This window comes from Phalangium opilio, unplaced genomic scaffold (genome assembly GCF_054372755.1).
Source record: "Phalangium opilio isolate 3A_F unplaced genomic scaffold, DU_Popi_V2 ptg000003l_1, whole genome shotgun sequence".
NCBI lineage: Eukaryota > Metazoa > Arthropoda > Arachnida > Opiliones > Phalangiidae > Phalangium > Phalangium opilio.
Window position 1 is genome coordinate 9,153,268 of NW_028324145.1, and position 25,289 is coordinate 9,178,556.

The 25,289-nt window shown below is 35.2% G+C and overlaps 6 protein-coding genes and 1 non-coding gene across 9 annotated transcripts; 3 read left to right on the plus strand and 4 right to left on the minus strand.

The window, feature by feature from the left end:
* Nucleotides 1–25,039, plus strand: Syx7 (syntaxin 7). 3 transcript variants are annotated; one of them, XM_089840342.1, is made up of 10 exons: nucleotides 1–138; nucleotides 22,093–22,259; nucleotides 22,332–22,401; nucleotides 22,463–22,709; nucleotides 22,778–22,833; nucleotides 23,386–23,485; nucleotides 23,564–23,636; nucleotides 23,733–23,815; nucleotides 23,970–24,138; nucleotides 24,272–25,039. In XM_089840342.1, exons 2-9 carry the CDS (start codon nucleotides 22,151–22,153, stop codon nucleotides 24,060–24,062), a joined length of 831 nt encoding a protein of 276 aa, XP_089696468.1. In that variant the 5' UTR covers nucleotides 1–138; nucleotides 22,093–22,150; the 3' UTR covers nucleotides 24,063–24,138; nucleotides 24,272–25,039. The 3 variants fall into 3 exon arrangements, with proteins under 3 accessions (XP_089696468.1, XP_089696467.1, XP_089696469.1); XM_089840341.1 differs by lacking the exon at nucleotides 1–138 and adding an exon at nucleotides 21,458–21,835; XM_089840343.1 differs by lacking the exons at nucleotides 1–138; nucleotides 23,970–24,138 and adding an exon at nucleotides 21,458–21,835.
* Nucleotides 1,404–1,595, plus strand: LOC149717636 (U2 spliceosomal RNA). Its single transcript, XR_016368481.1, has one exon. It is a non-coding gene; the product is annotated as a U2 spliceosomal RNA (small nuclear RNA).
* On the minus strand, nucleotides 1,781–4,627 carry tilB (touch insensitive larva B). The gene is made up of 13 exons (XM_089840339.1): nucleotides 4,041–4,627; nucleotides 3,726–3,819; nucleotides 3,468–3,541; nucleotides 3,333–3,410; nucleotides 3,175–3,271; nucleotides 3,036–3,111; nucleotides 2,873–2,977; nucleotides 2,746–2,807; nucleotides 2,546–2,659; nucleotides 2,412–2,483; nucleotides 2,110–2,341; nucleotides 1,983–2,044; nucleotides 1,781–1,924 (listed from the first exon to the last, which is right to left on the minus strand). The coding sequence occupies exons 1-13, from the start codon at nucleotides 4,048–4,050 to the stop codon at nucleotides 1,813–1,815; spliced, it is 1,188 nt and encodes a 395-aa protein (XP_089696465.1). The 5' UTR covers nucleotides 4,051–4,627; the 3' UTR covers nucleotides 1,781–1,812.
* On the minus strand, nucleotides 5,705–7,458 carry LOC149717638 (sulfotransferase 1C4-like). Its single transcript, XM_089834702.1, has 4 exons — nucleotides 6,729–7,458; nucleotides 6,571–6,656; nucleotides 6,006–6,401; nucleotides 5,705–5,945 (listed from the first exon to the last, which is right to left on the minus strand). The coding sequence occupies exons 1-4, from the start codon at nucleotides 6,960–6,962 to the stop codon at nucleotides 5,705–5,707; spliced, it is 957 nt and encodes a 318-aa protein (XP_089690828.1). The 5' UTR covers nucleotides 6,963–7,458.
* Nucleotides 7,584–11,558, minus strand: LOC149717639 (uncharacterized). Its single transcript, XM_089834703.1, has 6 exons — nucleotides 10,681–11,558; nucleotides 10,527–10,612; nucleotides 10,068–10,466; nucleotides 9,765–10,011; nucleotides 8,899–9,278; nucleotides 7,584–8,552 (listed from the first exon to the last, which is right to left on the minus strand). Exons 1-6 carry the CDS (start codon nucleotides 10,933–10,935, stop codon nucleotides 8,090–8,092), a joined length of 1,830 nt encoding a protein of 609 aa, XP_089690829.1. The 5' UTR covers nucleotides 10,936–11,558; the 3' UTR covers nucleotides 7,584–8,089.
* l(2)k01209 (uridine-cytidine kinase-like lethal (2) k01209) lies at nucleotides 11,938–19,428 on the plus strand. The gene is made up of 13 exons (XM_089834704.1): nucleotides 11,938–14,583; nucleotides 15,096–15,252; nucleotides 15,707–15,978; nucleotides 16,038–16,144; nucleotides 16,215–16,385; nucleotides 16,601–16,672; nucleotides 17,040–17,229; nucleotides 17,299–17,360; nucleotides 17,868–18,080; nucleotides 18,571–18,633; nucleotides 18,709–18,997; nucleotides 19,154–19,252; nucleotides 19,339–19,428. Exons 1-13 carry the CDS (start codon nucleotides 12,366–12,368, stop codon nucleotides 19,380–19,382), a joined length of 3,957 nt encoding a protein of 1,318 aa, XP_089690830.1. The 5' UTR covers nucleotides 11,938–12,365; the 3' UTR covers nucleotides 19,383–19,428.
* Nucleotides 19,429–21,077, minus strand: Rae1 (ribonucleic acid export 1). Its single transcript, XM_089840340.1, has 5 exons — nucleotides 20,892–21,077; nucleotides 20,744–20,836; nucleotides 20,427–20,672; nucleotides 19,724–20,203; nucleotides 19,429–19,654 (listed from the first exon to the last, which is right to left on the minus strand). The coding sequence occupies exons 1-5, from the start codon at nucleotides 21,075–21,077 to the stop codon at nucleotides 19,568–19,570; spliced, it is 1,092 nt and encodes a 363-aa protein (XP_089696466.1). The 3' UTR covers nucleotides 19,429–19,567.
* Nucleotides 25,040–25,289: the final 250 nt, after the last annotated feature.

Here is a 25,289-nt window from a genome sequence, read left to right on the forward strand (position 1 = left end):
GGGTTTTTCTATGGAAAATTCGAGAAGAGGTCGTCGCTTGTTTGCGTGTGTTTCTTTCTGTGATGTGGGAACCGTATTTTATTTCCATCTTTCATCTCAGTAACTTGTGGAAATCGGATGCGTTGCTTCACTACCAAGGTAAGCTTTTAAGTTTAAATAATTTAAAAAGCGCTAAAATGTTAATTAAACCTATTTAATCAATGCGCTTTACTAATAATTATGAAAGTGTATTTTAATTCAATGCATGATTGGAGTGGAAATATAAGGGGCCAAAGACGAAACAACCCCAATATTAGCTAACCTAGTAAAAAGCGAACATCATGATCTTTCTTTGTAGATAAGGCCAAATATAACTAAATAATTGTTACGTAATATCAAGTTAACTAGCTAAACAAATTAATTTGTTGAATTTTGATCGTGAAAATATAAAACTCTGGCCAATTTCTCACATTCATTTTGGTAATTAGCATTAATGGCGCTTTTATATTATCATAGTAGTTTGAATTTTCGCGCGTTTCCAATTTTTTATCGATTAAAGCACGCATCATAGATTATCAATGCACGCATTGAGTTGAGACAATTACCACTTGAGTGGTCTTCCATCCGCTAGGATATAAGACCCAATTAACTATATCACGCGCTGGTAACGCCATCCCGGTGCATCCAAGGGAACTAAAAGAAAAGGCGGGAAGACCCAATTAACTAAATCACGCGCTTGTGGCGCCATCCCGATGCAACCAAGGGAACTAAAAGAAAAGGCGGGAAATTTGACTGATTTCAAGACTACATGCATTTATACATTTCCAATCTAGACTTCGAGATGGCGACACCATCGCGTAATAAACTTGGAAGCTGTCCGTCCGTCTCTATGTTTTCAAAAGTGTCCCACGTACCCCAATAGGCAGATTAAGGCAAAGGCCACTCTAGTGGTTATTTTCTCAACTCAATGAAAGCATGGGCCACGACTAAACTAAAGTACCATCTATTGGTGAAGTTTAAAGCAATTTACATTAGAATTTTAAATTTAATAATATCATAAAAATAAAATACTACAAAATTTATCTTTTGTAGTGAAATATTTTTAACCGTATGATATAAGATTAACTTTGAAGTTAAAATTAGTTATCTTATCATTGAAGTTAAGTAGATGGGGTTACTTGATTGTATTAGAAAAAAAACGTAAAATTAAAAGCCTTATAATCTTAATTATTGAGTAAGTACGGTTAATGTTTAAATATAATTTTCAACAGCACGATATGTGAAAAATGTTTACGTTTTACTATAAGTTATGGATGTTAGCGTAGGTATGTGAAGCACATACTTGGTACTATAAATGGCACCTCTTCCATATAGGGCTTGGGTAAGAATTTTTACATACGCTAGATAGGATACATATTTAAGGTATCGCTTCTCGGCCTTTTGGCTAAGATCAAAGTGTAGTATCTGTTCTTATCAGCTTAATATCTGATACGGGTCCCATTGGGGCCCAAGATATTAAACTTATTTTTGAACGGCGGCGGAGAGTTCGGGGCTTGCTCCACCTCCGCTACGGGTTGGCCCGGTATTGCAGTACCTCCGGGATCGGCCCACTTCCTTAAACAAATCAAAATCAAACACATTTTCCTATAAATTGCTATCGTAGATCGGTATAAACGACATTACGTCATGTTGAATATTCTCTAAAATATTTCTGCTATGGTTATTGTTCACTGATTCATATGAAACTATTCATAGTGTTTAATTACGAAGTAATTTTAATGTAAATTGAAAATTTGAGATAAATACATATGTATTCAATTCTTGTACCATATTTCATATCAATTCTGGCATATCTTCTTGATAATCATCTGACTTTTGAGTTTGGGAATTTTGCGCGTCCACGTGCGTTTCTTTTTTCCCATCTTTCGAAGAAACATTTTGGTCCCTGATAAATGGAAAATAATAAGGTTGAATTATTTCCTCCATCTTATACGCATTCTTACGTTTTCTGCACATTCTTCTGTTTCAAGTTGCCGCTTCCAACAATAACCTTGTCCAGGCGAGCCTGTAACATTACAATACGTTAGACAGCTCGATCGATAAATTCAGCCTGTTGATTGGGTAGCTTACTTTAGGCATTCGAATGACCAGTTTTCCCGTCGCTCGCGATCTCTCCGCCTTTGATGTATCGGGATGAACGCTTTCAGGCAAAACCAGTTGAAAGACCTTTCCTTTGACCCATAACCTGACGTAATCCGGTTGGCAATCCACAGACACGTCAGACGTCTCCAAGAACTTAAACAATTTTATTTCCAAAACGAAACTGTTTCCGTCATCCTCTTCGGTTAATTTGAAATTTAATCTAGGAAATATTAAGCCTAGTTTGAAAATGAAATTTGATTATAGTATGAACTTAAGTCTATAAGTCGTACTTGGCTTCATTGACGTTTAAAGGCCTTCCAGCTTTGGCGAGTAGGTTTCTCTCCTTGGGTTTAGTTTCATCCCTTGAAAATTGACATATCATATAACATACATATTAGTAATCCATTCTAATGCAAGAATATACTTTGCGTCTTCCGAATTTCGTTTCTCTCTCAAATACTCGCCGTATTTTTGGGCCTTGACCCTCGACTCTGGCGTATACTCGGTCGGGGTCGTCCAATAATTTTCATCAATAAGACTATAAATAGTTTTTACAAATATATTTCCGATGGCACGTTGTATTGACCACCAAATTAATAGCTGGACGTTTAAAAGTCACGTTACCTCTCGTCCGAATCATTCGTTTTGATGTTATGGTTCTCATCCATTTGTTTCAGCACTGTTTTCTGTAAAAATCATGCCACCAATCCGCTCAAATACTATATATGGCTCAAAACTGCCTTTTATTTACCTTCAAGTATTCATCTTGTTGTTTTATTATTAATTTTCTGACGTCCGTAAGATCTTTATTGGCTTCGTACCGTTCAGTTCTGGTAACTTCGAGTCCATCGAGAGACTGTAAATAATAAAATTAAGCTAACTAATTTCGATTAGTTAATGGAAATTTTAATTACAGTTAATTGGGGTAGAGTCCCAATAACAAATGACCTGTAACCCTCATACTCCGCGCATGGGTTCCCAACCAAAAATCTACGAAATATCTTTAAAATTTAGTATTTTTAAATCCAAAATGTTCAATTTATATAAACTTACAGTTGTCTTAGGTTGTAATTACCAACCAGCGTTTCCACGCTTGTCAACTTCCAAATAAAGTTGATGGTTAAGTCCAATTTGACCAATGACTCGCAACCTACATACAAATACCAATAATAGATCAAAAATATCAACAAGTTTAGAAACTATCCACGAACCTTCAAGATTGGCGATTTCGGTGATGTTGTTTAGAGTTAAATTTAAATATTCCAAATGCTTCAATCTACTGACATTCTCTGAAAGAAGTAAAGAGTTATACTTTTTATTACCAATCGTTTTTAATATTATCATACCTATCTTCGGTATGAGGTTATTTTGCAAATACAGTATCTTCAAGTCACGACACCATTTATCCAAACATTCGAGCCTGAAGTGACAAAATTTGCTAAAGGATCGTCGTAACCCAATAATGCTTAAGTGTGGGTCTACGGTAGAGGCTTATAGTATTGGTATTGTCCATTCGAAACCAAATTAAAGTAGGCTGATGTCCCATACCGGAACAGAATAGAGGTATGACCTCCTACAATGATTTAATTCCATGACAGTCCTACCTTTCGATGCCTTCTTGGTGCAACGTTAATTCTTCCAGAGTGGTAATTAACCCATCATTATGTTCAGCTCGTTTTCGAACCAAGCCCTCGGTAACTGAAAAATCATTATTGACTTGTTAAGCTCGAAACAACTTGAGGCCAAACGTGGCAAAACCAATGATTCACTCAAGGTAAACTTAATGGTCAAGGTTTCCAAGGAAGTCGCGTGAAAGTAAACAGTCCTGCAGCGCTTTTAGCTGTTTGTCTGACACCTTGATTTCCTCACCATTAAACCAGAACACATTGTGAGAAGGTTTCGTAACCTTGTCAACTTACTTCGAACCATTATGAACAGAGAAACGTATCCTTATTAATTCGTTTGAACACAATTTTCCAAACTGTGGTATAGCGAGAAAACAGACGCGACAAGAGTCTAGCTGTAGTTTTCGCGCCCAGATACAGAAAGTCAAGAGGCCGTGGAGATTTTTGTTTAATCTTGAAAGAAAGGCGCGTGCACGGTTATCGGTTCGGAGAAAATCACTGTAATTATTATTAAAGGCGAGAAAGTCGGGAGGGAATCACTATGGTAACAAAAGACGCTTGAGCACCGACCGAAAGTCGAAACGGCTCAAAAACTGCAGTTACTTTCGCAGTTGGTACGTCGATTGACTGTCGCTAGCTCGCTATGTATATTGACCTAACTGTGTTTTCGGGAACACACGCAATCACGTGGTATGCAAAGGCCTTTTAGGTATGGTCAGTTTCGTAGTCATATCGTGACTCGTTAAAAGATCACGCACGCCAAATGTTTCCTTCCGTTTTGAAAAACCAAAAATTATGATCGTTCTACACTACAAATGGGATAAGCAATAAGGTGCGCAGTGAAGGACAAAGTTGCTTAACCCAAAGTTATAACAAGCTTTTACGTCCTTATCAAAACTCATATACTTCACTATTTAACTAATGACTGATATTTTACAAAATCTAAATGCTTTATGGGAAACTTAGACAAGTGTCTAGATCTTTGTGGACAGTTTTCAGCTCATGTTTGCATTGGCATCTTCTCAGGCGGAAGCCTGAGTATTTCATATAGGATGTTTAGAGAAGAAAGGCGGGAAACAACCAAATTTATAGGCCTAATCTTTTCACAGTTGCCGCTTATCGAATGACAGTCTTCGCGAATTGTGAGGACGTTGCTTCAACGTCATGCCTAGTTTTTTCATTGGGAAAGTCAAAGGTAAAATTCGTAGAAGTAACGCTTACTTCGGGGTAATTTATTTCTATTCATGTATTGGAGGATTTTTCAAGGGGAGTAAAGGGTGGTAGGGTCCAGTTGAAAAAACCTTGGCAGTGCCATTTGCGCGCGCTGACCTAGCTGGGTTATTAAGAGTAAAGTTAACTATAAACAATGTCGATTTTCTCCACCCCTCTATTCCCACGCCAAAGTTCGCGTGCAGTTGATATTCTGTTGTATGTTCACAATATGCACAGTTCCATGGTAATGATTATTCGCGGCCATGTATTCAACGGATCTATTAGATCTTTATTGAATTTATTCTTATCGATAAGGGTTCAACTTTTATCAGGTTTTTTATTTCAAATTAGAAATTAGTATCTTCTTGTTTTCCAATTTAAAATAGGAAATCTACTATCGATTTATTAAAATTCATTTAAGGTTAATGGTTTCCCTTAGAAGAAATACGTATTTATATAGTTTAAGTCTAGACAGAGACAAGAATAAACAATTTCATTGGAATGCACCAGAAAATCATACCTCCGTGGTCGTTTCAAGGTGCTAACAGCGTTGAAATATCAACTTGTGTAGGTTAGTTGTGTAATTATAACGGTTTACTAATTATCCCCATAGTCAATGATTGTCATCCTTGCACTTTTTAAGTTAAAATAAGCGGATAACAAAATAAAACCTTTAATTCCCTTATAAAAAACTCAGTTCGTCAAAAGTATTCAAATTTAACAGTATATATATTATTTTAAAAATATCATATCTTGATTTTTCTCATCAAATCCCGCAATTCGGGGTACTTAATCTTCTCGTCGATGGCCTTCTCTATCTTTTCCCATTGTTCAGGAGTTAGTTCGTTTTTACTTCCACCAACGGTGGCTTCGCGATAAAACTTAACACTGGTAAAGATGTTATCGTCTTTGTATTTACTCGGGTCTATCATCTCGTTGGGTAGATTTTCTCCTATTTTCGCTGCCGTTTCCATATCTTTCACGCATCTGTAATAACCTCGAAAATAAGCCTAAGCACCTTTACATTTCTCCGTATCATGATCATACCTGAACGGTTTCGATTCCTTCATGTACTTGAAGCTGGAATGCTTCAGAACGTTTTCCAAGATTTCTGGATTGTTTATTAGTTTGTCGCCATGTTCTTTCCCCAAAAATTTGGCGATTTTTAGTACGCCTTCTTTCGGGTCTGCCCGCATCTCTTCGTAGGTGAAGAAGAGTACGTTTGGGTCGTCCTTATGTTCGTACCATGATTCGACGTGCTCGAAGTAGTCACCGAAAGGTAGCACGCCGTCGAGGAAATCTTGGAAATAACTCTCAAAGTTTAGCCTTTTCCCCATAGTTTTAGCGTCAATCCCGTTCAAATGGCTGTAATAACTGGTGCAACAATCGAAAGGGTTCCTCATGATGCAGATGTACTTGGCTTCCGATTGTTTGGGTGTCAACCTTCAAGGATAAACAATTAAACACTTGAGTCGTGAACAGTAATTTAACTATTTAAAACATCAAGTTCTGTTGCGAGTTCGCCACTGATAGACCCTATTAGAGCTGGACTGGCTAATTAACTTTAAGAAACACCAAAATATCTCTAAAGTAGGCATGGCTTATAAGTTACCTGTAAGGTAAATGTAACTTGATTAGTCTTGGACTGGAAAGAGGTTCCAATGCCTGTAAACCGGTCAACTCCAAGAACGGAAACTCCTGCAGCGTAAAAAAGCACCTTTAACCACCAATTACCCTATTGTTGCAAGCGAGTTCTCTGAAGGTACTTACCTTTAACATTACGATATTTGTGTCCGGTGGTGCCTCTCCGTTGTTAACAATGCCCCAAATAATAAACTGACTCCACGTGGTTCCGCATTTCGGAAAAGTGGACAGGACAATGTCTCCGGGTAGGAATTGGTAGTTAAATACTTCCCGTACAGTTTTCTCGAAAAAACCTAGAGCTGGAAATCTGAAACCATCCACCGATATCGTTTCTATTCTGTGAATTTCGTCGTCAGCCATTTTTAATAAAACAAAATTGGTCAAGGAATATAAACACAAAGTAACGAATCGATAACTAAAACCGGACAAACTCTGGAAAAGAGAGAGAAAGAGAGAGCTTAGAATAGTGTACTGGAACTCAGTTATACAGCGAGCAAAGACTTACTTGAAAAATAACAAAATCCAACCATGCAATATCCTTATAAACTTTAGATAGGAGACAAAGTTTATCTTTTGATTGTTTGAGTTTGAATGTTTTTAACATAAACTTCAATCTTTGCTGATTATATATTACGACATAAGTTAATTATGCCGTTATTAACTTATGATTACGACTGTATAGTTCCTACCGTCTAAAACTGAACTGAGATGGTTATATCTAATCCGATGCTCGCGATGAAGGTGAAAACGCAATCTCTTCAATATCTTCCTTGAAGCGCTTAGAACAGCTATTCAAACTACTGTGTACAGCATAGTTGCACTTTATACCAAGGTTATAAATACCCCTACATAATACTCGGGTTTAGGCGCTGAATAAAGGTTGGCAAAAAAAAAAAAAAGAGAAAAAGGCCTATGGAAGTTCTAATGGTCGGATTACATTATAAATCCTTGCATCAGTATAGTGTAACGGGAAAGAGGATTAACTTTGTAGTTTGAAAAAGGTTTAATTAATTTTTGTGAACGCCTGGATGAGGAATGACAATTCAAATATTACATTAAGTCCTCAGTTGCGATTGAAAAATTTAATAATAAAAATTTTATTTCAAGGTTTGGTAATCTTGAATTCTTCCTTTATAAACACAAATAACTATAATTTGTGTAATGTTTTGATACGGCTAAGTGACGATTCTTTAAAGAAACAATTCTGACGTGCATTTATTTTTCAAGATGTGGTTAACATCATTTGGCAAAGTTCTGGGTATTTCACGCCATTTTGCACGTAGTTTTCCAACCTGTTCCATTGTTCCTTGGTTAATTCGGTCTTGCTACTTCCAACTGTACCTTTTCTGTAGAAATTTGAGTTTTTAAACAAATTGTCGTCTTTCAAAAGGTCAGAGTTCGAGGTTGATGTTACGAAAGCCGCTCCTAAGATTTTCTTCGTAGCTTCGTCCTTAACAACCCTAAATAAACAGGCATCATTCGGTAAATTATAATTTCATCAGGGAAATATTTCTTGAAATAGAAGTAAATAATAAATGAATAAATAAACAAACAAACCTGAATGGTGCGTTAGCCTTCATGTATTCAAATGACGTTCTCTCGAGTACTGTCCTAAAGAGACTGGGATCCCTTTCCAATTGTTCTTCGTAACTCGAGCCCAAAAATCTCCCAATGTCCATGACACCTTTCTCGTGGTTCTTCTTCAGGTTCTCGTACTGTAAAAACAAGATGTTGGGTTCCTCTCTTCTTTCGTACCAGGATTGAACAAAGTCTATGTAGTCTCCCCATGGGGTTCGTCCCAATAGAAAGTCATCGAAAAATGTCTCGAAAGTATAAGGACTCGGCTGGTCACGAAAGAAAGCTGATAGTTGATGGTAAAAACTGACGCAGCAGTCGAAAGGATTTCTCATGACTGAAATGTACTTGGCCTCCGGTACAACAGGAGTGAATCTAATTAATTATTGGGAAAAGCTTGAAATGTTAATGTTGTTTTTGGTTACGCTATTATGGCATATTCAAACCAAAAAAGCATTAAGTCCATCTATGAGATATGGTAAATCAGTGTACTAAATCTCAGAGGTTGAACTCTTTAGACTTAAAGTAGTTTTTATATCTTTGACCCGCAGCCATCTTGGCTTTCTAAGACATATTTCCGAGTGTACACTGTATAATAGTAAGGTAGTTGCAAAACAATTTTGAAGAAAAGCGGTTTGGACTCTACGTTGATTGTAGACTGACGTCTCCTGACATTTATACATATACATTCTGAGAAGAGGAGTTCAAAATTATCCCATACCTGTATGGAAGATGGAGTTTCATGGTTCTTGGTGATCCCATAGATTCAGCGGCTTGTACTCCCGCGAATTCTAAGAAAACGAAGTCTCTTAACATCATCTCATTAGCATTAGGAATAGGTGCCCCATCGTGAAGTATTTCCCAGATAATATATTGAGTCCACGTTGATCCACATTTAGGGAAAGCCGAAAGGAAGATATCATCGTTTCGCGGTTTCATTTTCAAAATATCTCTGAAATTTTCCTCGATGTTTTTAATAGGTGGAAACGGATGTCCATCGACGACCACCGTTTCTATATATTTAGCTTTATCAAAGGTTTCCTTAGAATTACCAGCCTCCATGTTTATTACACAGATAATTATAAAAGAACTATCGAAATATATATATCAGTTTATCTGAACCGCGCGATATTATTTCGGCGTCGCCAATTATCTTTGTTGATCCGTCGTTCGCCTTAGATTGGAACGGCTTTTTACAATGTGTACGAGTGACCTAATAAATAAATGTGCCAGGATCTCGAAATAAAACCCGCTCTACAACTTTAGTTAGTCCCAAGGTTTAAACGCAGTAGCAGCTTACATTTGCTTGTATATACGTATTTCAATATAAGCTTCTGTTTATGTCTTTATGAAATCAAATGACTTTTATGAAATCAAATGACTACGTTTCTATTTAAAAATATTGATACTTTATTGACTAAAAACTATTTATTGGTAAACGTATTGACTAAAAACTATTTATTGGTAAACGTATTGACTAAAAACTATTTATTGATAAACGTATTGACTAAAAACTATTTATTGGTAAACGTATTGACTAAAAACTTTTTATTGATAAAAGTATCAATTAAAAACATGTTTCTAAACTTTAATTCTTCTCATTAAATCCCTTAATTCGGGATATTTAACCCTTTCGTCTATTAATTTATCAACGACATCCCAATTTTCAGGACTTAGCTCAACCTTTGAGTTTCCAACCTTTCCTTTTCTGAAAAAGTCTGCCGATCGAAAGGCGTTATCATCTTTTAATACTTCGGGATCACACATTGTTTTTTGAGCCATTTCGAAATCGGCTTCCGTGAAGCTTCCTAAGTTCATAGTCTCTTTGGATAACCTGGAACAATAGCTATGAGAAATTTAGGCTCAAATAAAATGGTCCCCATTCCATACCTGAAAGGAGCGTTTTCCTTCATGTATTCAAAACTGGAATGTTTCAGAACGTTTTCCAATATATCTGGATTGCTTTCCAGTTTGTCTTTGTACTGGGTTCCCAGAAACTCGGCTATCTTTAGTACGTGACCTTTTGGATCACCCTTCATGTCTTCGTAGGTCAAAAAGAGGACGTTTTCGTCATTCCGTCTCTCGTACCATGATTGAACAGTATCGAAATAGTCGCCGAACGGTAGCAACCCCTTGACGAAGTCATCGAAATAGATTTCGAATGGGTAGATATTCTTGCCGACCGACTTCGCCTCGAGTTCCAGGATGTGATGGTAGTAACTGACGCAACAATCGAAGGCGTTCCGCATGACAGTGACGTATTTACAGTCAGAACTCTTGGGGGTCAACCTAAGATTGATGTAAACTGTTTTAAGAAACATATATTTGTTATGGTACGATTTAAATTACCTGTAAGGCAAGTGGATCTTCATGGGTCTGGGTGATGGCATGTCTTTCACTCTATCCAACCCAGTTAGCTCCAGGAACGGAAAATCCTACAATGGAACGATTGTTATACCGTGGTTATACGTATAGAAAATGTTTTCAAAGTAGTTTTTCTTGCCCTGAACATCATGACGCTAGAGTTAGGAGGTACTGCACCATCGTTGAGAATACCCCAAATTATGAATTGGGTCCACGTAGTTCCGCACTTCGGATAAGTTGCCAAGAAAATGTCTCCAGGACGGGGTTTCATGTCTATTATTTCTCGGGCTATCTTCTCGGTAGGTCCAAACAATGGGAAAGGCAATCCATCGACCCATACTACTTCACAATGTTCATAAACGTCGTTTCCTTCGTTTTCCTGCTTTGAAGCCATATCTGGGATATTATTAATCCGTGGGAAACTCTTTATAAGAGCACAATTAGTTTATTATTTGGTTTCTTGCAGATGTTTGACTTTTAATGATGTTATGTATACACAGTGGTTTTCCCGTACTGTTCTACGCCTCGGGCGTAGAATAACTCGTCAATTGGTTAAAGAATGTTTGTTCTCGGAAAAATAATTGTATGTCCTTGGCCTAAAATCGTCCCACCACTTATCTTGATAAAAACTATACAACGCTATGATGATAAAGTAATATTATATCTCGGCTTTATCTAAGAACCATATCTCAGTGACTTTATTTTCGTATATAATGCAACGTTTTATTAGAAAGTAATTAAGCCTATTAGTTTAATTTCGGTTTATCTAAATCGAAAATTGAAGTACCGAACTTCAAAAAGGAAAAACAATTTATGTTTATACCCATCTTGTTTATTACGCAATACTACACGTGTAGTTTGCGTTGTTTAAACCCCCGCCAAAAATATTCCCCTCACTCGCCAGAGTTGCCCTTGAAGTTGGCCGTAGATAGTTTGCCAACATTCCTGAAATTCCACAAGTGGTGTCTTTAACGAATTAAATGTAAATGGTGTCTTTGGTGGTACACTTTGAAGAAATATAATCATGGATGAAGGATGCGCGTGAAAAACATTCGACGCTCAACAGGATGTGCAACTCCCTATACTAAAAAGTAGACAAGTCGATACTAGCGCCGCCTGGCTACCAGCGCTGGAAACCTTCGCGGGAAAAATAAAAAATACTGGACACGAGAAAAAAACACGCGCTACCATCGTTTTTTTCCTTAGCGTCGTCTGCTAGAAGCAAAACAGTTGTTTTTTTTTCTTATGTCCTGTAATTTTTATTTTTCCCGCGAGGGTTTCCAGCGCTGGTAGCCAGGCGGCGCTAGTGTCGACTTGTCTACTTTTTAGTATAGGGAGTTGCACATCCTGTAGAGCGTCGAATATTTTTCACGCGCATCCTTCATCCATGATATAATTGAGATGTTTTAACCCAAATTAATTGTCATAATAAAATTATTGTATTAGAGAAGTGGTATTTATGTCGTATGTTTCAAAACTATTATTCTTAACTAAACCAAAGGACGCTGGCTACAATGAGAAAGGTAATGAATGTCAGTTCCTAAGCCTTGGTCTTAAACATTTTGTAAAAATTGTAATAAGTTAACGGAGCATCTAAGTTAATTTTCAGTATTTATTTAATTATTTTAGGCTCATAATTTAACCTAAGACGCAACAAAATGGTACAATTTCAACAATTTGAGGGAACAGCGGGGTTCTTAAACCCTAGCCTATGCTGGGTAGTTGCGACAGTTTTGTCAAATCACAAAATGGGACTTCTTATTGAACTTACTTGACATTGAACAATCCATCACATTGAAAACTATGTACATATAGCCCCACGTTATGGCTCAAGAATTTTTACCTCTGTGCGATGTTTTGTTCAACATTATATCATTAGCATCGTATTTCTGTGATATTGTGTTCGATGTGGTTACTGTCTACACCTTATACCTTCATTACGAGTTTGTTTGGTTTACAATCGCGCTAACGTGCATCGTGATATCATTAGTGTCTAGCCAATTACTCTCTCTGAAGTGGTACCTGCAAAATACCCCGGAAACAAAATTAACTTTAACGTTACTCATTGTGTTTATAATGCATATTGGGCAGTTTGGGGTCCTGTGGCGGTATTTTAAACTGTTCATTCCAGTTGAACTCGGTCAGGTCAAGATTGAAGTTAGAGATTTGTGTATGTTGAGGCTGGTTCACGCCTTTTGCGAAGCAGCCCCTTTATTACTCATACAGTTGTATTTAATTTGGCTTAAACCTTCCGCAAATGAAGTTTCAGATTTAAATATTGTTTCAACTATGCTTAGTTTGTTTAGTATTTGTTGGGCTTTAGCTTCTTTCAACAAAAATGTTAGAAGAAAAAATATGCATCGTTTAGTTTTGACTTGGTTAGGAGTAATATTCCAATTTTTATGGAGATTAGGGACTGTGGCATCTCGAGCCATATCATTAACGGTATACGCCACTTTATATCATTACTGGGTATTTGTGGTCATAAGTTTACATTGGTTGAGTATGTTGCTTTGGATTATGTCACCCAAAAACATTTTCCATGGTGAAAAAATGTCAATTGTGAAGAAAATAACTTATTCAATGTTGATCGCGTACGTTTACATATTTTGTTACATTAATCTGCAAGAAGTTAACCCTCGTCCAAAAATGATAACTTTTTACATAACCATGTTTTTGGAAAATACTCTCTTGATGGCGGTTTGGTTAGGATTGAGGGACGATTTTAAATGGTTTCAGTATCCAACCATCGCTATAGTATGGGGAGGTTTTACGTTAGGTATCTTTTTTATGGGTATTTACTATTGGTTCTTCCATATTCGAAGATTAAAACATCTTTTAAGCGAAGCGAATACGTCAAATCTTGATCAAATTACTCAATCGATCGCCAATACTTACCTGGCATCTGATGAGAATTCTTCCGCCAATCTTAAATCTAAACTAGCCACAAACTTTAAAACTCAAAAAAGCGCGATCTTTCATTCGGGAATGGCTAATAATGGCACTTATCAAAATGGAGTGACGAATGTTCCCGGTGTTTTTAATTGTCGTTTGAACCCGGGACTAAAAAGAAAGAAAAAGAAACCATCTTCATTCATTCCTCCACCTCCCGCTCCTTCAGTTCCAGCACCCATCATAAGTAACGGTAACTCAAATGGAAGTACTAATAGCAATGGAAAAATGTCCCACCCATTTTGGAAGAGAACTCCACCGAAGTATTGTAATAGTGATCATGAAAGTGTCGGGTCTCGCGTCAACATTCAACAAAAGTTGCAGGAGAAAAAACAGCAACAACTTCAGGAGTTGAAAGAGATAGAGGAAGAAATTAAACAAGGAAAACTGAAAAGACCTCATCCGTCCGAAATATCCGATAGTGATACTATTTGTCAACCAATTCCTCATTCTAAGAAGCAACCCTGGTTTCAACCCGATTTACCTTCACTTCTCGAGTCTCAAATGATGTATCATAGTCTGTTAGGTTGCCAAATTCAACCCGAAATGCAAATGAAGGGAAAACTAAGATCTCAAACACCGGAAATTTTGCTGGCTCCTCATTACCTCGATAATAGTAGAGTTTATTACGAATATCAAGAACCCAGAGGAACTTATTCCATCATTCCTAATGTAAATTTGCATCGCCAAGCTTCGGACTTATCTAGCAATAGTAATTTTTCTAGTTTTGAAAAGCCAGTGAGAGTAAGAAACAAACAGCAACAACAACAACAACCCTTGGGTGTGGTGGAAAATGGAGAATCTCAAGGTTCTATTTACAAGTCTTATAGGATACCTTCTGACTTAGATAGCCAGATATCCTTGCCACGATCTTATACATTGCCTAGGGAATTTCGATACTATAGAAGACATAAAGTTCGGAAGCCCGTTAGAGCGGATCATTTTGCAGCTTCTAATAACTCCAGTGATGGGGATGTTGATTCTGTTGATGATAATGATATCGATCCTATTCCGAATGACAGGTTGCCTAGATCAAGGCAATACGCGTTGCATATTAGATCGGCAATGAGACAGCACGAAACTAAACTATAACATAAGATAATCTTTATTTATAGGTTATAGTGACGAAGAATAACTGTGAAATATTTATTACAAATGAATAGCCAAATTTTTATGTCCCTCTACAAAACTAATTTAATAATAATAATAATAATGCCTTAAATCTGTTGATATTTTTGATAATGAAAAAATATACAATGTTTCATACTCTACTGTATTTTTTGTATCAAACTTTTATTCATTTTTGCATTATACTATTTTAAAAGAACATTTACATTTTACCAACTTTGAAAATACCATTGTGTTTTGTTAAATATTTTATATTTGAGCAATGTATTGTATAATTGTAAAAATATACTAAACTTATTATATTTTTAAAAGTTGCGAGCACGTGTAAACATTTATTCGAATTTCCCGCAAATTTCGGATGGGTGTCACTGTCACGTGGCATACATTACCCATTCATAGTGGTTTTAGGACAAATTTCAGCCAATGGCGAGAAGCGCGACTGAGCGTCAGCGGTTAAAAATAGAAATTTCTAAGCCTTTGCACTTGGTGGCTTCTGCCACGTGGTTCGAGAAATTGCGCAATCTAGAAGATTTATCGACCGTGAAGAAATGGCCGCTTCTGAGAAAGACGTCTTTGATTTCGATGGTGGAACCGTGGCCCATGGACCACCGAGTTCAGCGAGCTCTGATAGGTGAATATTTGTTTAAATTATTAAATAAGGTCGCGGAAAATCAAACTTCGATCCCGTTGTTTGAGATAAAGTTCTCGAAGTACTTATCAATCAAAATAAGCTAAGCCTTACTCCACTCCATGAGTTACTCGCTTTAGCGACGTAAAAATTTGGCATAGTGCCATTATATTTGTTTTCTTTCGCTATTATTGAAATGTCATTTGACATTTTAGGAAAATTATTACGCTCTTTGAGTAGGTGTGTGCGTTAATACAAATGTATTTCAGCTGTTTTAGTTTTAGACACGTAAGCAAGCAACCCAATTACGTAGAGACCTTTTAGTTTTAGATCCTTATACCTTACTGTTCACTAGCTATGAATGAAGGATTTAAAAATTTTTGTCCTACATGGTGACTTTAGATTCTTTTGTTTAAAAATCCCCCGATTTATTTTAATAACGTGACAAATTTATTAGTGGCGGGGAAGATGAGTTGTTCTACGCGAAAGTATTGGCCTCTCATGTACTTGATGACATATGCTCCTCTCCGATACCATCGCCTTGTCCAACTTGCTCTCCCCAAACTCAGAGGGGTAAACGAGAACGAACCAGGTCACTAAGTAAGAGTGGGAGCAAAGGTCAAGCCGCTAGAGAACCTGTCTTGAGAACTAGGCAAAGAACCATTTATACAGCTGGAAGACCTCCGTGGTACGACACCACTGGTCAATTGGTTGAACCTTTTGTTATTGGTGAGAAAAATACCCCTTTCACATTTGACCGGTGTAAAATTAGCGCGTTTTTTGATCAGGGATATGTGGAGGGAGTGCCAGCGGTAAAACTACAATGGCTAGAACAATTATTGAATCCTTAAATATTCCGTGGGTTACTCTACTTTCTATGGATTCATTTTATAAGGCACGTTAAATTAGGAATTACTAAAATTAAATAAAATGATCGTTAAGTAATTTAGAGGTGACTTGTTTAGGTTTTAAATGAGAAAGACCACATGTTGGCCCACAATAATGAATATAATTTTGATCACCCCGATGCTTTTGATTTTGAATTGATGATTGAAACTATTTCTAAATTGAAAGAAGGTCGCAAAGTCGAAGTTCCCATTTATAATTTTGTTACTCATTCGAGAGATAAAAGAATGGTTTGTTAATCGTAATTAAGTAATTAATAGATAGTTTTCACACATGGAGGATTCATACCATTTGCACCTGGAAGCCAGTCTACCTGGAGGACAAAAGTACGCGAGTTTTTGTCCTCCAGGTCGCTTGGCTTCCAGGTGCAAGTGGTATGAATCCTCCATGTGTGAAAACTATCTATTTACGTGTAGGTTAATAGTTTCGAAACCATTTACTATAGAAAACAATGTATGGAGCAAATGTGATTATTTTTGAGGGAATATTAGTCTTCGCTAACAAAAAACTTACAGAGGTGAACTGTTATCTTAGTTAATACTTATTAGTTATAGGAAAAGTTAGCTAACATAACATTATACCTTAAAAGAACGTCCTTTTGGTTTAGTGGCGTCTGCTAGCCCGAACCCACCTTATTCTCAGCCTATGAGAATCAACCAATCCCGTGGGGGTAAGTGGTTCTGGTTAGCAGACGCCACTAAACGAATGGCGGATGGCGCGGTAGTCCTCATTTTAAGACTAATTGCAATAAGAGATCATTTATTTTTTATATTTAGAAAAAGGCCGCCGTTCTTTTAAGATATAATGTTATTTAATCTTTTCCTTTAGTTAAATTTAAATTGTGGTTTGAAAAATTTATTATATTTTTCTAATCTCCCTTGAAGCTGATGGATATGAAACTTTTCATTGATACCGATTCCGATATTCGGTTAGCTAGACGCTTAAAAAGGGATATAACTGAAAGGGGGCGTGATTTAGAAGGTGTACTTAAACAGTATAACAAATTTGTTAAACCGTCATTTGATTATTACATAGCCCCCACTATGGTTCACGCTGACCTTATAGTTCCAAGAGGTAATTGATTTGAAGACAGTCCCGATTAAATTTTCAATTAGGAGTTAATTAACGTAAAAAATCATTTAGGCGGTGAGAATAATATAGCCAAAGATTTAATCGTGCAACATATCCATTCACAGTTGCAACAGGTCAGTATATATAAACTTTTCTGACGGGTTTAGCTTTGAGAGGGTCCTAAAAATTTGGCTTGTTTCCCATTATCAAAATTGGGTTACCCACTTTTCCCGCCTTGTTTTTCAATTTCACTTTATACTCATCTCTTTTTTCTTTTTTTATATAAATTTTCTTTCACTTTCCCCTTCTTTCTATCATTGAAGCGAGGTTTAAAATTGAGGTAAGCTTAAACTATCTTTAAAATACACTTTACACCTTGTCTTGAAAAAGCCGGGAAATATTCTGGTACGTGGTAATAATAATTTACCATTTTCTGCGTTTAAAAGAATTAAACACTAATTCTTATTGAAGTTCTGACACTTATTTTTATTATTTAACGCAACCAAAAAGTTTCGCTTGGAGGTGCTTGAATTATCTTATTAACTTTAGTGTAGTATTGTTTGTAGTTATAATGCTTGTGGTTTTTATTTGTCTTTACGACGTTTTATGTTTGGTTGTGCTATTTTTTAAAGCCTCTTTAGTCCGGGTCTCTATTTCGTAGGTCCAAGCTGGCTCAGATTCATCTGGGCCAACCAATGCCAAATACGTTAGAATTATTGCCAATGACAGCCCAGATTCAGGGTCTTCATACTTATATTCGTAGTTGTAAAACGTCCAGAGATGATTTTATCTTTTATAGCAAACGTTTAATGCGTTTGTTGATTGAGTTTACGTTATCTTTATTGCCATTCCGTGTAAGTTTTAAGAGTATTTTTGGTTGAACCCCAAGATGGCCGACATATCTGCTTCTGTTAAGCAGTTAGCAGTATAGAGTGCTGTCTGTTGTGACGTCAGATCCAAGGTTAAAGTGGCTGTTCGACCCCCTCTCCTTTTTTACCCACCCACTATGTTAAGCTCTATGAGGAAGATCGTCGTTTGTCCCACTGTCCGAACAGCCCCTTTAAACGTCACGAGTCTGCCTTTAGCAATGGGCGGCCATGACAGTTACCCTTTTTTCTTTATGGGAAAACCGCATGGGTGACGTCACACCGGCGCTTCTGACAGCACTCTATATCTATAGCGCGTTCAGCTCACATTTGATAAATAACTGAAGGCTGAGGCATAAAAATATGCGTGTTAAGAAAGTACTGTTGTAAAAACGCATTGTGGCCATGTTGGGGGTATATTTAGCTTTCTTCTGTTGTAAGGAAAATTTTGAGACTGTGTTTCAATCAATCAATCTAGGATGTAACTATTGAAACTCCGCAAGGAGTTCCTTATCAAGGAAAAAGAATTGACACCGAGAAGGTTGTTTACTTGTTTTTAGGTGTTTTTAAGCGCATAACATATTAAATAAGTAATTTTCTACAATTATTATCGAAGATATGTGGCGTGTCCATCTTAAGAGCTGGTGAAACAATGGAACAAGCTTTATGCGACGTTTTGAAAGACGTCCGACTCGGAAAAATACTTATACAAACAAACCCCGAAACTGTCGAACCGGAACTATACTACTTACGTTTACCCAAAGATATTGCCGATTACAAAATTATATTAATGGACGCGACTGTCGCAACTGGAGCCGCGGCTATGATGGCCATTAGAGTTCTTCTCGATCACGATGTTAAAGAAGAAGATATATTTTTATGTTCACTTTTGATGGCGGAATCAGGTGACTTATAGTGATAGTAGTGAAGAATGTACAGATACGCATCAATCCATGATGGCCGCCATGTGACGCCATCAAAACGCATATCTGTATAGTCTCCACTACTTGTGAAGTCAATTATGTGTTTTACGGACTTTTTAACATTTTTATATTCAAAAGGTGTTCATACAATCGCCTACGCTTTTCCTAAAGTTCAGATTATCACTTCGCAAGTTGACCCGGGTGTCAATGATAAGTTTTACATTATGCCTGGAATTGGTATGATCTTTTTTAACACTTTTGTAAATGTAATTCAACCTGACAGCTAAAATCATCATGGTCATGTTGCGTGCGTACAATTTTAGGTAACTTTGGCGATCGATTCTTCGGAACAGAAGCTGGTCTATAATTTGGCCTACTAATAAAATATAAATAAATAAAGAGAACACGAAATGTTTTTGTTACAAAGAATTTTATTCGTAAAAACACAAGTTGAAGTTATTGTATGATTTCAGAATTAACTAGTGTCATCCGTTCAAAGGACAAACGACTTAACAATTAATACGACGATTTAATTGACACTAATTATTATTATTATTTCTTATTTCTTGGTTTGAGTTCTTCAAAACATGGGTGAAGGAAAATGTAGTTTTTCTTTTGTGGATTGTAATACTCGTGACCCTGAGAGAAAATTAATGTTTTACTTAGAACTTTCTCCGTTGAAACTTCTTTCTGAAAGTTAAATACTACCTTGGACCAATCATAACTAACTGCGTAAGCGAATATTTCCCCTCCAGCGTTGAAACAACAAGTAGTTATAGGTTGTTCCATGGCCTCCGATGTTTTAAGTTTTGTTCTGGCGTCTTTATCCCAAAAACTGAACCTTCCGTCTGAACCAACGGTTGACAATGTACCATGAACAGGATGAAATGCTATATCGTTTACTGGAAAAATATCTTGATATCCATTGGTTGTTCCATTGGATCTGTGGCACTTGAATGTGAAATTATCTTTGGGATTTTGGGGATTGACGTATTGAATGGCGACGCGTCCTTCGACACTCCCTAAAGCAAAACCACTAGGGGCTCCTTTTTTATCCATGAATATTGAGACGCATCTGTGTTGGTATTTCAAAGGGGATTCAATCTTTTTGTATTCTTGTGGCGTTCCTTCTAAGGTATATACTATGATTCCTCTACCAGCGGTTCCTACAACAGCCATAGGATAAACCTGTTCGATAAAACAGCTTATCAGCTTGAAAATTCTTCATTATGTGGGGAGGATCTGAGGGAAATCGGCACGCGAACTGTGGAACGACCCGGGTCGGGGGGGGATACCAGTTAGACCGCCCGCCATTTTCCCGAGTATTTCTCCCCCCCCCCCGACCCGAGTCGTTCCACAGTTAGCAGGCTGATTACACATCCTCCCCAATCTCCCATGTGTATATTAATACCACATCGGCGCAGTAACATCTTTCAGGAAGATTTATAGTTAAAATGGGATTTTGTGTCCTGGTATCCCAGAATTTAAGAGTTTTATCCCAACTTCCTGTCATGATGCAGGAATAATTGGAGGCTTTAATCCAATGAACAGTTTTGACTGGCGCGTCATGTTGAGCCACTTGGATTGACTGGTTGCTATTCAGGTCCCATATTTTTACAGTTTTGTCACAAGATGCCGTAAACACTTTAGTTCCGTCCTAAAATAACAAAAACCTTACGTAACGTAACCTCCAAAGTTTGACTTTGAAGCTTATTTTTTAATACTTACATCACTCCAAGCAACATCTAAAACAGATCCTTGGTGAGTTTGTTGCGCTTTGGGAACAGTTTGGCCAGTATTTTGAACTTCCCAACATCTTATCTGTGATGAAGACGGTTATTTCTAAGCATGGCAACAGCTACCGATAGTTTCATACCTGGTTATCCCAACTGGCAGCGATTAAGAAGTTTTGTTGAGGACTAAAGGCTAAACTGCTGATGGAATCATCGGGTGGATACACCACTTCGAAATCTTTCATAGGATTGTGATTGCCAGCTACGGTTGTCGTACCAAACATGGTAGTGTTGGAAGTTCCGAAACCAGCGGGAGTTGTACCAAACATTTTCAAGCTAATTACGAATTATCGCGCCTAATACATGGACTGTTTAAAGAAATGTTGAAAACTGAGAATTTACGAATTCAGAAATTGACAACTGTAAACACTTGTTTTCATAATTGTAAACAACGTTGAATAATTAAGTACTTCCCCCCTTCGATGATTTTAAACTGAACAAATTTGAAGGGGACGTCCTAATTTCCAGATAAAGTTTTTACAAACTTGTAATGTACCCCTCGAAAAGTTTGCAAACTGTTTCCATATGTGCAGCCAGGTTTTTTGCAAACTGGCAGAAACTTATTCAAAGCATATCCGAATTTACAAATAAATATTTTACTAACTTCTTTTAAAAAAGTGCAGATGCAACCGTTAACTTACCCCTCTAAAACTTTGCATACCGTATCCTATTCCTAATTTGCAAATACTTCTTATATTTTAAAGTGCAAATTAGGATGGCCCAGCGACCGGAAATGTCACAATTTTACATCCCGGTTTGTTTTGCTTTAAGAACTGAACGCATCAAAGAGATATACCGATATAAAAATCAGCGCCGGTTACATTGGAAACGGGTTCGAGACTGAACCGAAGAAACCGGTTTCCATGCTATGTAGGGGGTAAAACGTTAAGGGGGAGTACTGTCGGTATCTTTTATCTTCTTATGCAAATTTATTGGTTCGAGGAATTTTAACTGGACGGTCTTTGGATTTTCTGCGTATTTAATATTAAATTAATTTGTGACTTTAGTTTTTAACGCTTCAGGAAAAGTAAGCTGTTATTTTCATCTTTTAAATACGCCAAATTAATCCAATTTAACTTTTTTACTAACCTATTTTTGAGTCTGGTAGCGGAGACAGATATTTTATAATTTATTTTAGGCCTTGGTCAAGATAATGGGGCGGGTAGGGTGGAAAATGGGGGAAAAATTGAATGGAAGATCGGGAGATGTTATTTTTGACAGTCCTTAATCTAATAAAATTAGTATTACAAGAGGCAGGGAACCTTAACCAAAACTTTATCTTAGTATCTTAAAGAATTTGAACAGCTGTTGCCTAGTAGAAGTCTTCAAAAAAAGTCCAAGAATGTCGCAGGGGTATCAATATTCCCCATATAATGGGACAGAATTAACATTTGACTTTGACAGATTATCCCAAACTATTGGCACTGATATTCAAAAAATATCCCAAAATGGTAAGTTAATTCAATTGGCTAATTAATAAGTGTGCAATCATGCAAATTAGATTAAATTACTTAATTTTACAGTGGCTTCTATGCAAAGAATGGTCAACCAACTTGGCACTGCCCAAGATTCAGATAACTTACGTTCTGAACTGTAAGATTTCTCTTAAACTATTAGTCCTTAATTGAAAATTGAAACTAATGTCAATTTACAGTCATAAAGTACAGCATTACACAAATCAGTTAGCTAAAGACACTAATGAACATCTGAAGGATTTATCCACAATGTTTCAAAATTTGGGATTAACTGGTTCGGAACAGAGACAGTATAAAATTTTGAAAGAAAGATTAACTAATGATTTCTCTGAGGCCTTGAGAAACTTCCAAACAACCCAGAGACAAGCTGCTCAAAAGGAAAAAGAGAGTGTTATGAGAGCCAGAGCTCATTCTGGATTAAAAGGGGTATAATTAAATAATTTAATTAATGAATTTAATATCCTAATTTTGAATCTTATAATATTTTCTTTTAGAACCCTTTTGATGGCAGAGAAAATACTAGTGGCAGTAATTTAATTGATTTGGCAAGGTAATTAAAATTATTTTGTGCTTAATAATTTAATTATTTTTAATTAAAATAACTAAATTAAAAATTAATTATTTAATTAAAAATTAATTTTTTAATTAAAAATCAATTATTTTAATTAAAAATTAATTATTTTAATTAAAAATTAATTATTTTAATTAAAAATTAATTATTTTAATTAAAAATTAATTATTTTAATTAAAAATTAATTATTTTAATTAAAAATTAATTATTTTAATTAAAAATTAATTATTTTAATTAAAAATTAATTATTTTAATTAAAAATTAATTATTTTAATTAAAAATTAATTATTTTAATTAAAAATTAATTATTTTAATTAAAAATTAATTATTTTAATTAAAAATTAATTATTTTAATTAAAAATTAATTATTTTAATTAAAAATTAATTATTTTAATTAAAAATTAATTATTTTAATTAAAAATTAATTATTTTAATTAAAAATTAATTATTTTAATTAAAAATTAAAAATTAATTATTTTTATTAAAAATTAATTATTTTTATTAAAAATTAATTATTAATTATTTTTACAGTCCAACCCAAACTCAAACCCAAGCTGTAGCATTACAAATGGAAGAAGAAGTTAATTTGGAACTTTTGAGGGAAAGGGAACAAGCAGTTCGCAAATTAGAGGTTAATTAATTTAATTTATTAAGAGAGTTTAAAATTAATTACTTTTTTAATATAATTAATAATTAAATATTTTTACAGTCTGACATTGTTGATGTCAACCATATTTTCAAAGATTTGGCAACATTAGTTCATGAACAAGGAGAGATAGTTGGTCAGTATTTTAAAAAAATGCAAATTTATAACTTGCGTTAATTCACTAAGTTTTAACCCAAAAATTAAATTAAATTAATTTAATTGTAATAAACAGATAGCATTGAAGCTAATGTTGAACTGGCCACTTCCCAAGTTAGCACCGGAGTTCAAGAATTGTCCAAAGCTAGAAGACATCAGGTCTTTAATTCTTTCTTTGCAATTTCTTTATTTTAATTTATATTTGGTTACTTTATTTTAAAATTTAATTTTGCAATTTTTCCTTTTTTTTGTTTCATTTTATTTATTTTTTATGGCATGAACAATTGAACATTTGTGATCATTTGTTGATCAGACTTCAGCCAGAAAGAAGCAATGCATCTTGATTACAATTCTTTTGGTTGTTCTGGGAATAATTGGGCTTATTATCGGGCTTGAATTGAGATAATCAAGTCCACCTGCAGCAAAAACCATAAAAAACCCTTTTTTTTTTTACCATTTGATGATTTGTACACCTTCTTTTTGTATGTATTATTATTAATTATTAATTATTTAATTAGTTTAATTAGTTAATTAGGTTGTAGTGAGCTTTTAATTTGATTTGCAGTGAATCAATTTAATCTGAATAATTTAATTAAATTTAATTTATTCCATTAGAGTGCATCAAGGCGCCGTTCTTGTATCTTGATCCTTATATTCTCTTCAGTGGCCATTTTAATAGGATTGATAATTTGGATATCGAATTAAATGGGAGGGGAAATTTAATTTAATTAATTTAATTTGATTGATTTAAGCGCCATTTAAATATAATGAGAATAATAATAATAAATTAATTAATATATTGTTTGTTAATAATATCAAACTGTATTAAAAGAAAAAAACACACGTTTAATTCCCCAATTATTGACAAAAAAAAAAAAAAAAAAAAAATAAGAAAAGCAAAGAAACTAATATCTTCCTTCGGCAAAAGTGTTAGACTACACTCCTACAATTTAGAAAATTATTTTATATAGTATTTATTATTTTGTTTCGTGTAATATTCGTATTTTATACCAATTAGGTTTATTTCTCTTTTCTTTATTATATGGAGAACAAACAATAAGCATTAATTAACCAATTAAATTCAATAATTATTAATTAAACGTAACTGACATTCCATTTTTTTTGGAATAAGCAATATATAAGCTTATTTAATTAGTTTCTGTCTTTCGTTATGTTATTTTTCCATCTGTTTCTCATTTAAAAAGTTTATTTCTATTTCTTCTAAGATATTAGGCCTTAAATAAGCCTCTCCTCCCCTCTGTAAAAATATGTATTAAGCGTTGTTAATCTATTTTATCTTAAAGAAATATTTAATTTTGCTTCTGCATTGTATATATATATAATTATGAAATAAATATCAAAGGCCGAGATAGATAAATACGACTTTTGTTTTATTGAATTTTCGCGCCAAAAGTTCGTACATTTTTTACTTTAGGCTAGCTTTCTCTAATAAGTTCGTTCAGATACCACTACCGGTTTAAACCGTTGACTTCCGGTTTCGTGTGTTATATGAAGAAACTGGTTAAGTGTGGTAAGCTATGAACGCACTTTGATGTGCTTCCCTAGTATCATCCACTTGAAGCACGCACGCTAATCAGAGAGTAATAATTTGTGTTTATTTTTGTTATAATAC

Excerpts from the sequence above, each read along its gene's own strand:
- tilB (XM_089840339.1), bottom strand. Across the intron at positions 2,808-2,872 it reads AACAAGATGAATACTTGAAG|AAAACAGTGCTGAAACAAAT; the intron begins GTAAATAAAAGG and ends TGATTTTTACAG. Across the intron at positions 2,660-2,745 it reads ACGAATGATTCGGACGAGAG|TCTTATTGATGAAAATTATT; the intron begins GTAACGTGACTT and ends AACTATTTATAG.
- LOC149717638 (XM_089834702.1), bottom strand. The coding sequence starts at position 6,962 with ATGGCTGACGACGAAATTCACAGAATAGAAACGATATCGGTGGATGGT. Across the intron at positions 6,657-6,728 it reads CAAATATCGTAATGTTAAAG|GAGTTTCCGTTCTTGGAGTT; the intron begins GTAAGTACCTTC and ends TTTACGCTGCAG. Across the intron at positions 6,402-6,570 it reads AAGTTACATTTACCTTACAG|GTTGACACCCAAACAATCGG; the intron begins GTAACTTATAAG and ends TTATCCTTGAAG.
- LOC149717639 (XM_089834703.1), bottom strand. The coding sequence starts at position 10,935 with ATGGCTTCAAAGCAGGAAAACGAAGGAAACGACGTTTATGAACATTGT. Across the intron at positions 10,467-10,526 it reads AAGATCCACTTGCCTTACAG|GTTGACCCCCAAGAGTTCTG; the intron begins GTAATTTAAATC and ends CATCAATCTTAG. Across the intron at positions 10,012-10,067 it reads AAGGAAAACGCTCCTTTCAG|GTTATCCAAAGAGACTATGA; the intron begins GTATGGAATGGG and ends CTATTGTTCCAG.
- Rae1 (XM_089840340.1), bottom strand. The coding sequence starts at position 21,077 with ATGTTTGGTACAACTCCCGCTGGTTTCGGAACTTCCAACACTACCATG. Across the intron at positions 20,837-20,891 it reads CTGCCAGTTGGGATAACCAG|ATAAGATGTTGGGAAGTTCA; the intron begins GTATGAAACTAT and ends TCTTCATCACAG. Across the intron at positions 19,655-19,723 it reads TTAGTTATGATTGGTCCAAG|GGTCACGAGTATTACAATCC; the intron begins GTAGTATTTAAC and ends ATTTTCTCTCAG.
- Syx7 (XM_089840342.1), top strand. The coding sequence starts at position 22,151 with ATGTCGCAGGGGTATCAATATTCCCCATATAATGGGACAGAATTAACA. Across the intron at positions 22,402-22,462 it reads GATAACTTACGTTCTGAACT|TCATAAAGTACAGCATTACA; the intron begins GTAAGATTTCTC and ends GTCAATTTACAG. Across the intron at positions 22,834-23,385 it reads AATTTAATTGATTTGGCAAG|TCCAACCCAAACTCAAACCC; the intron begins GTAATTAAAATT and ends TTATTTTTACAG.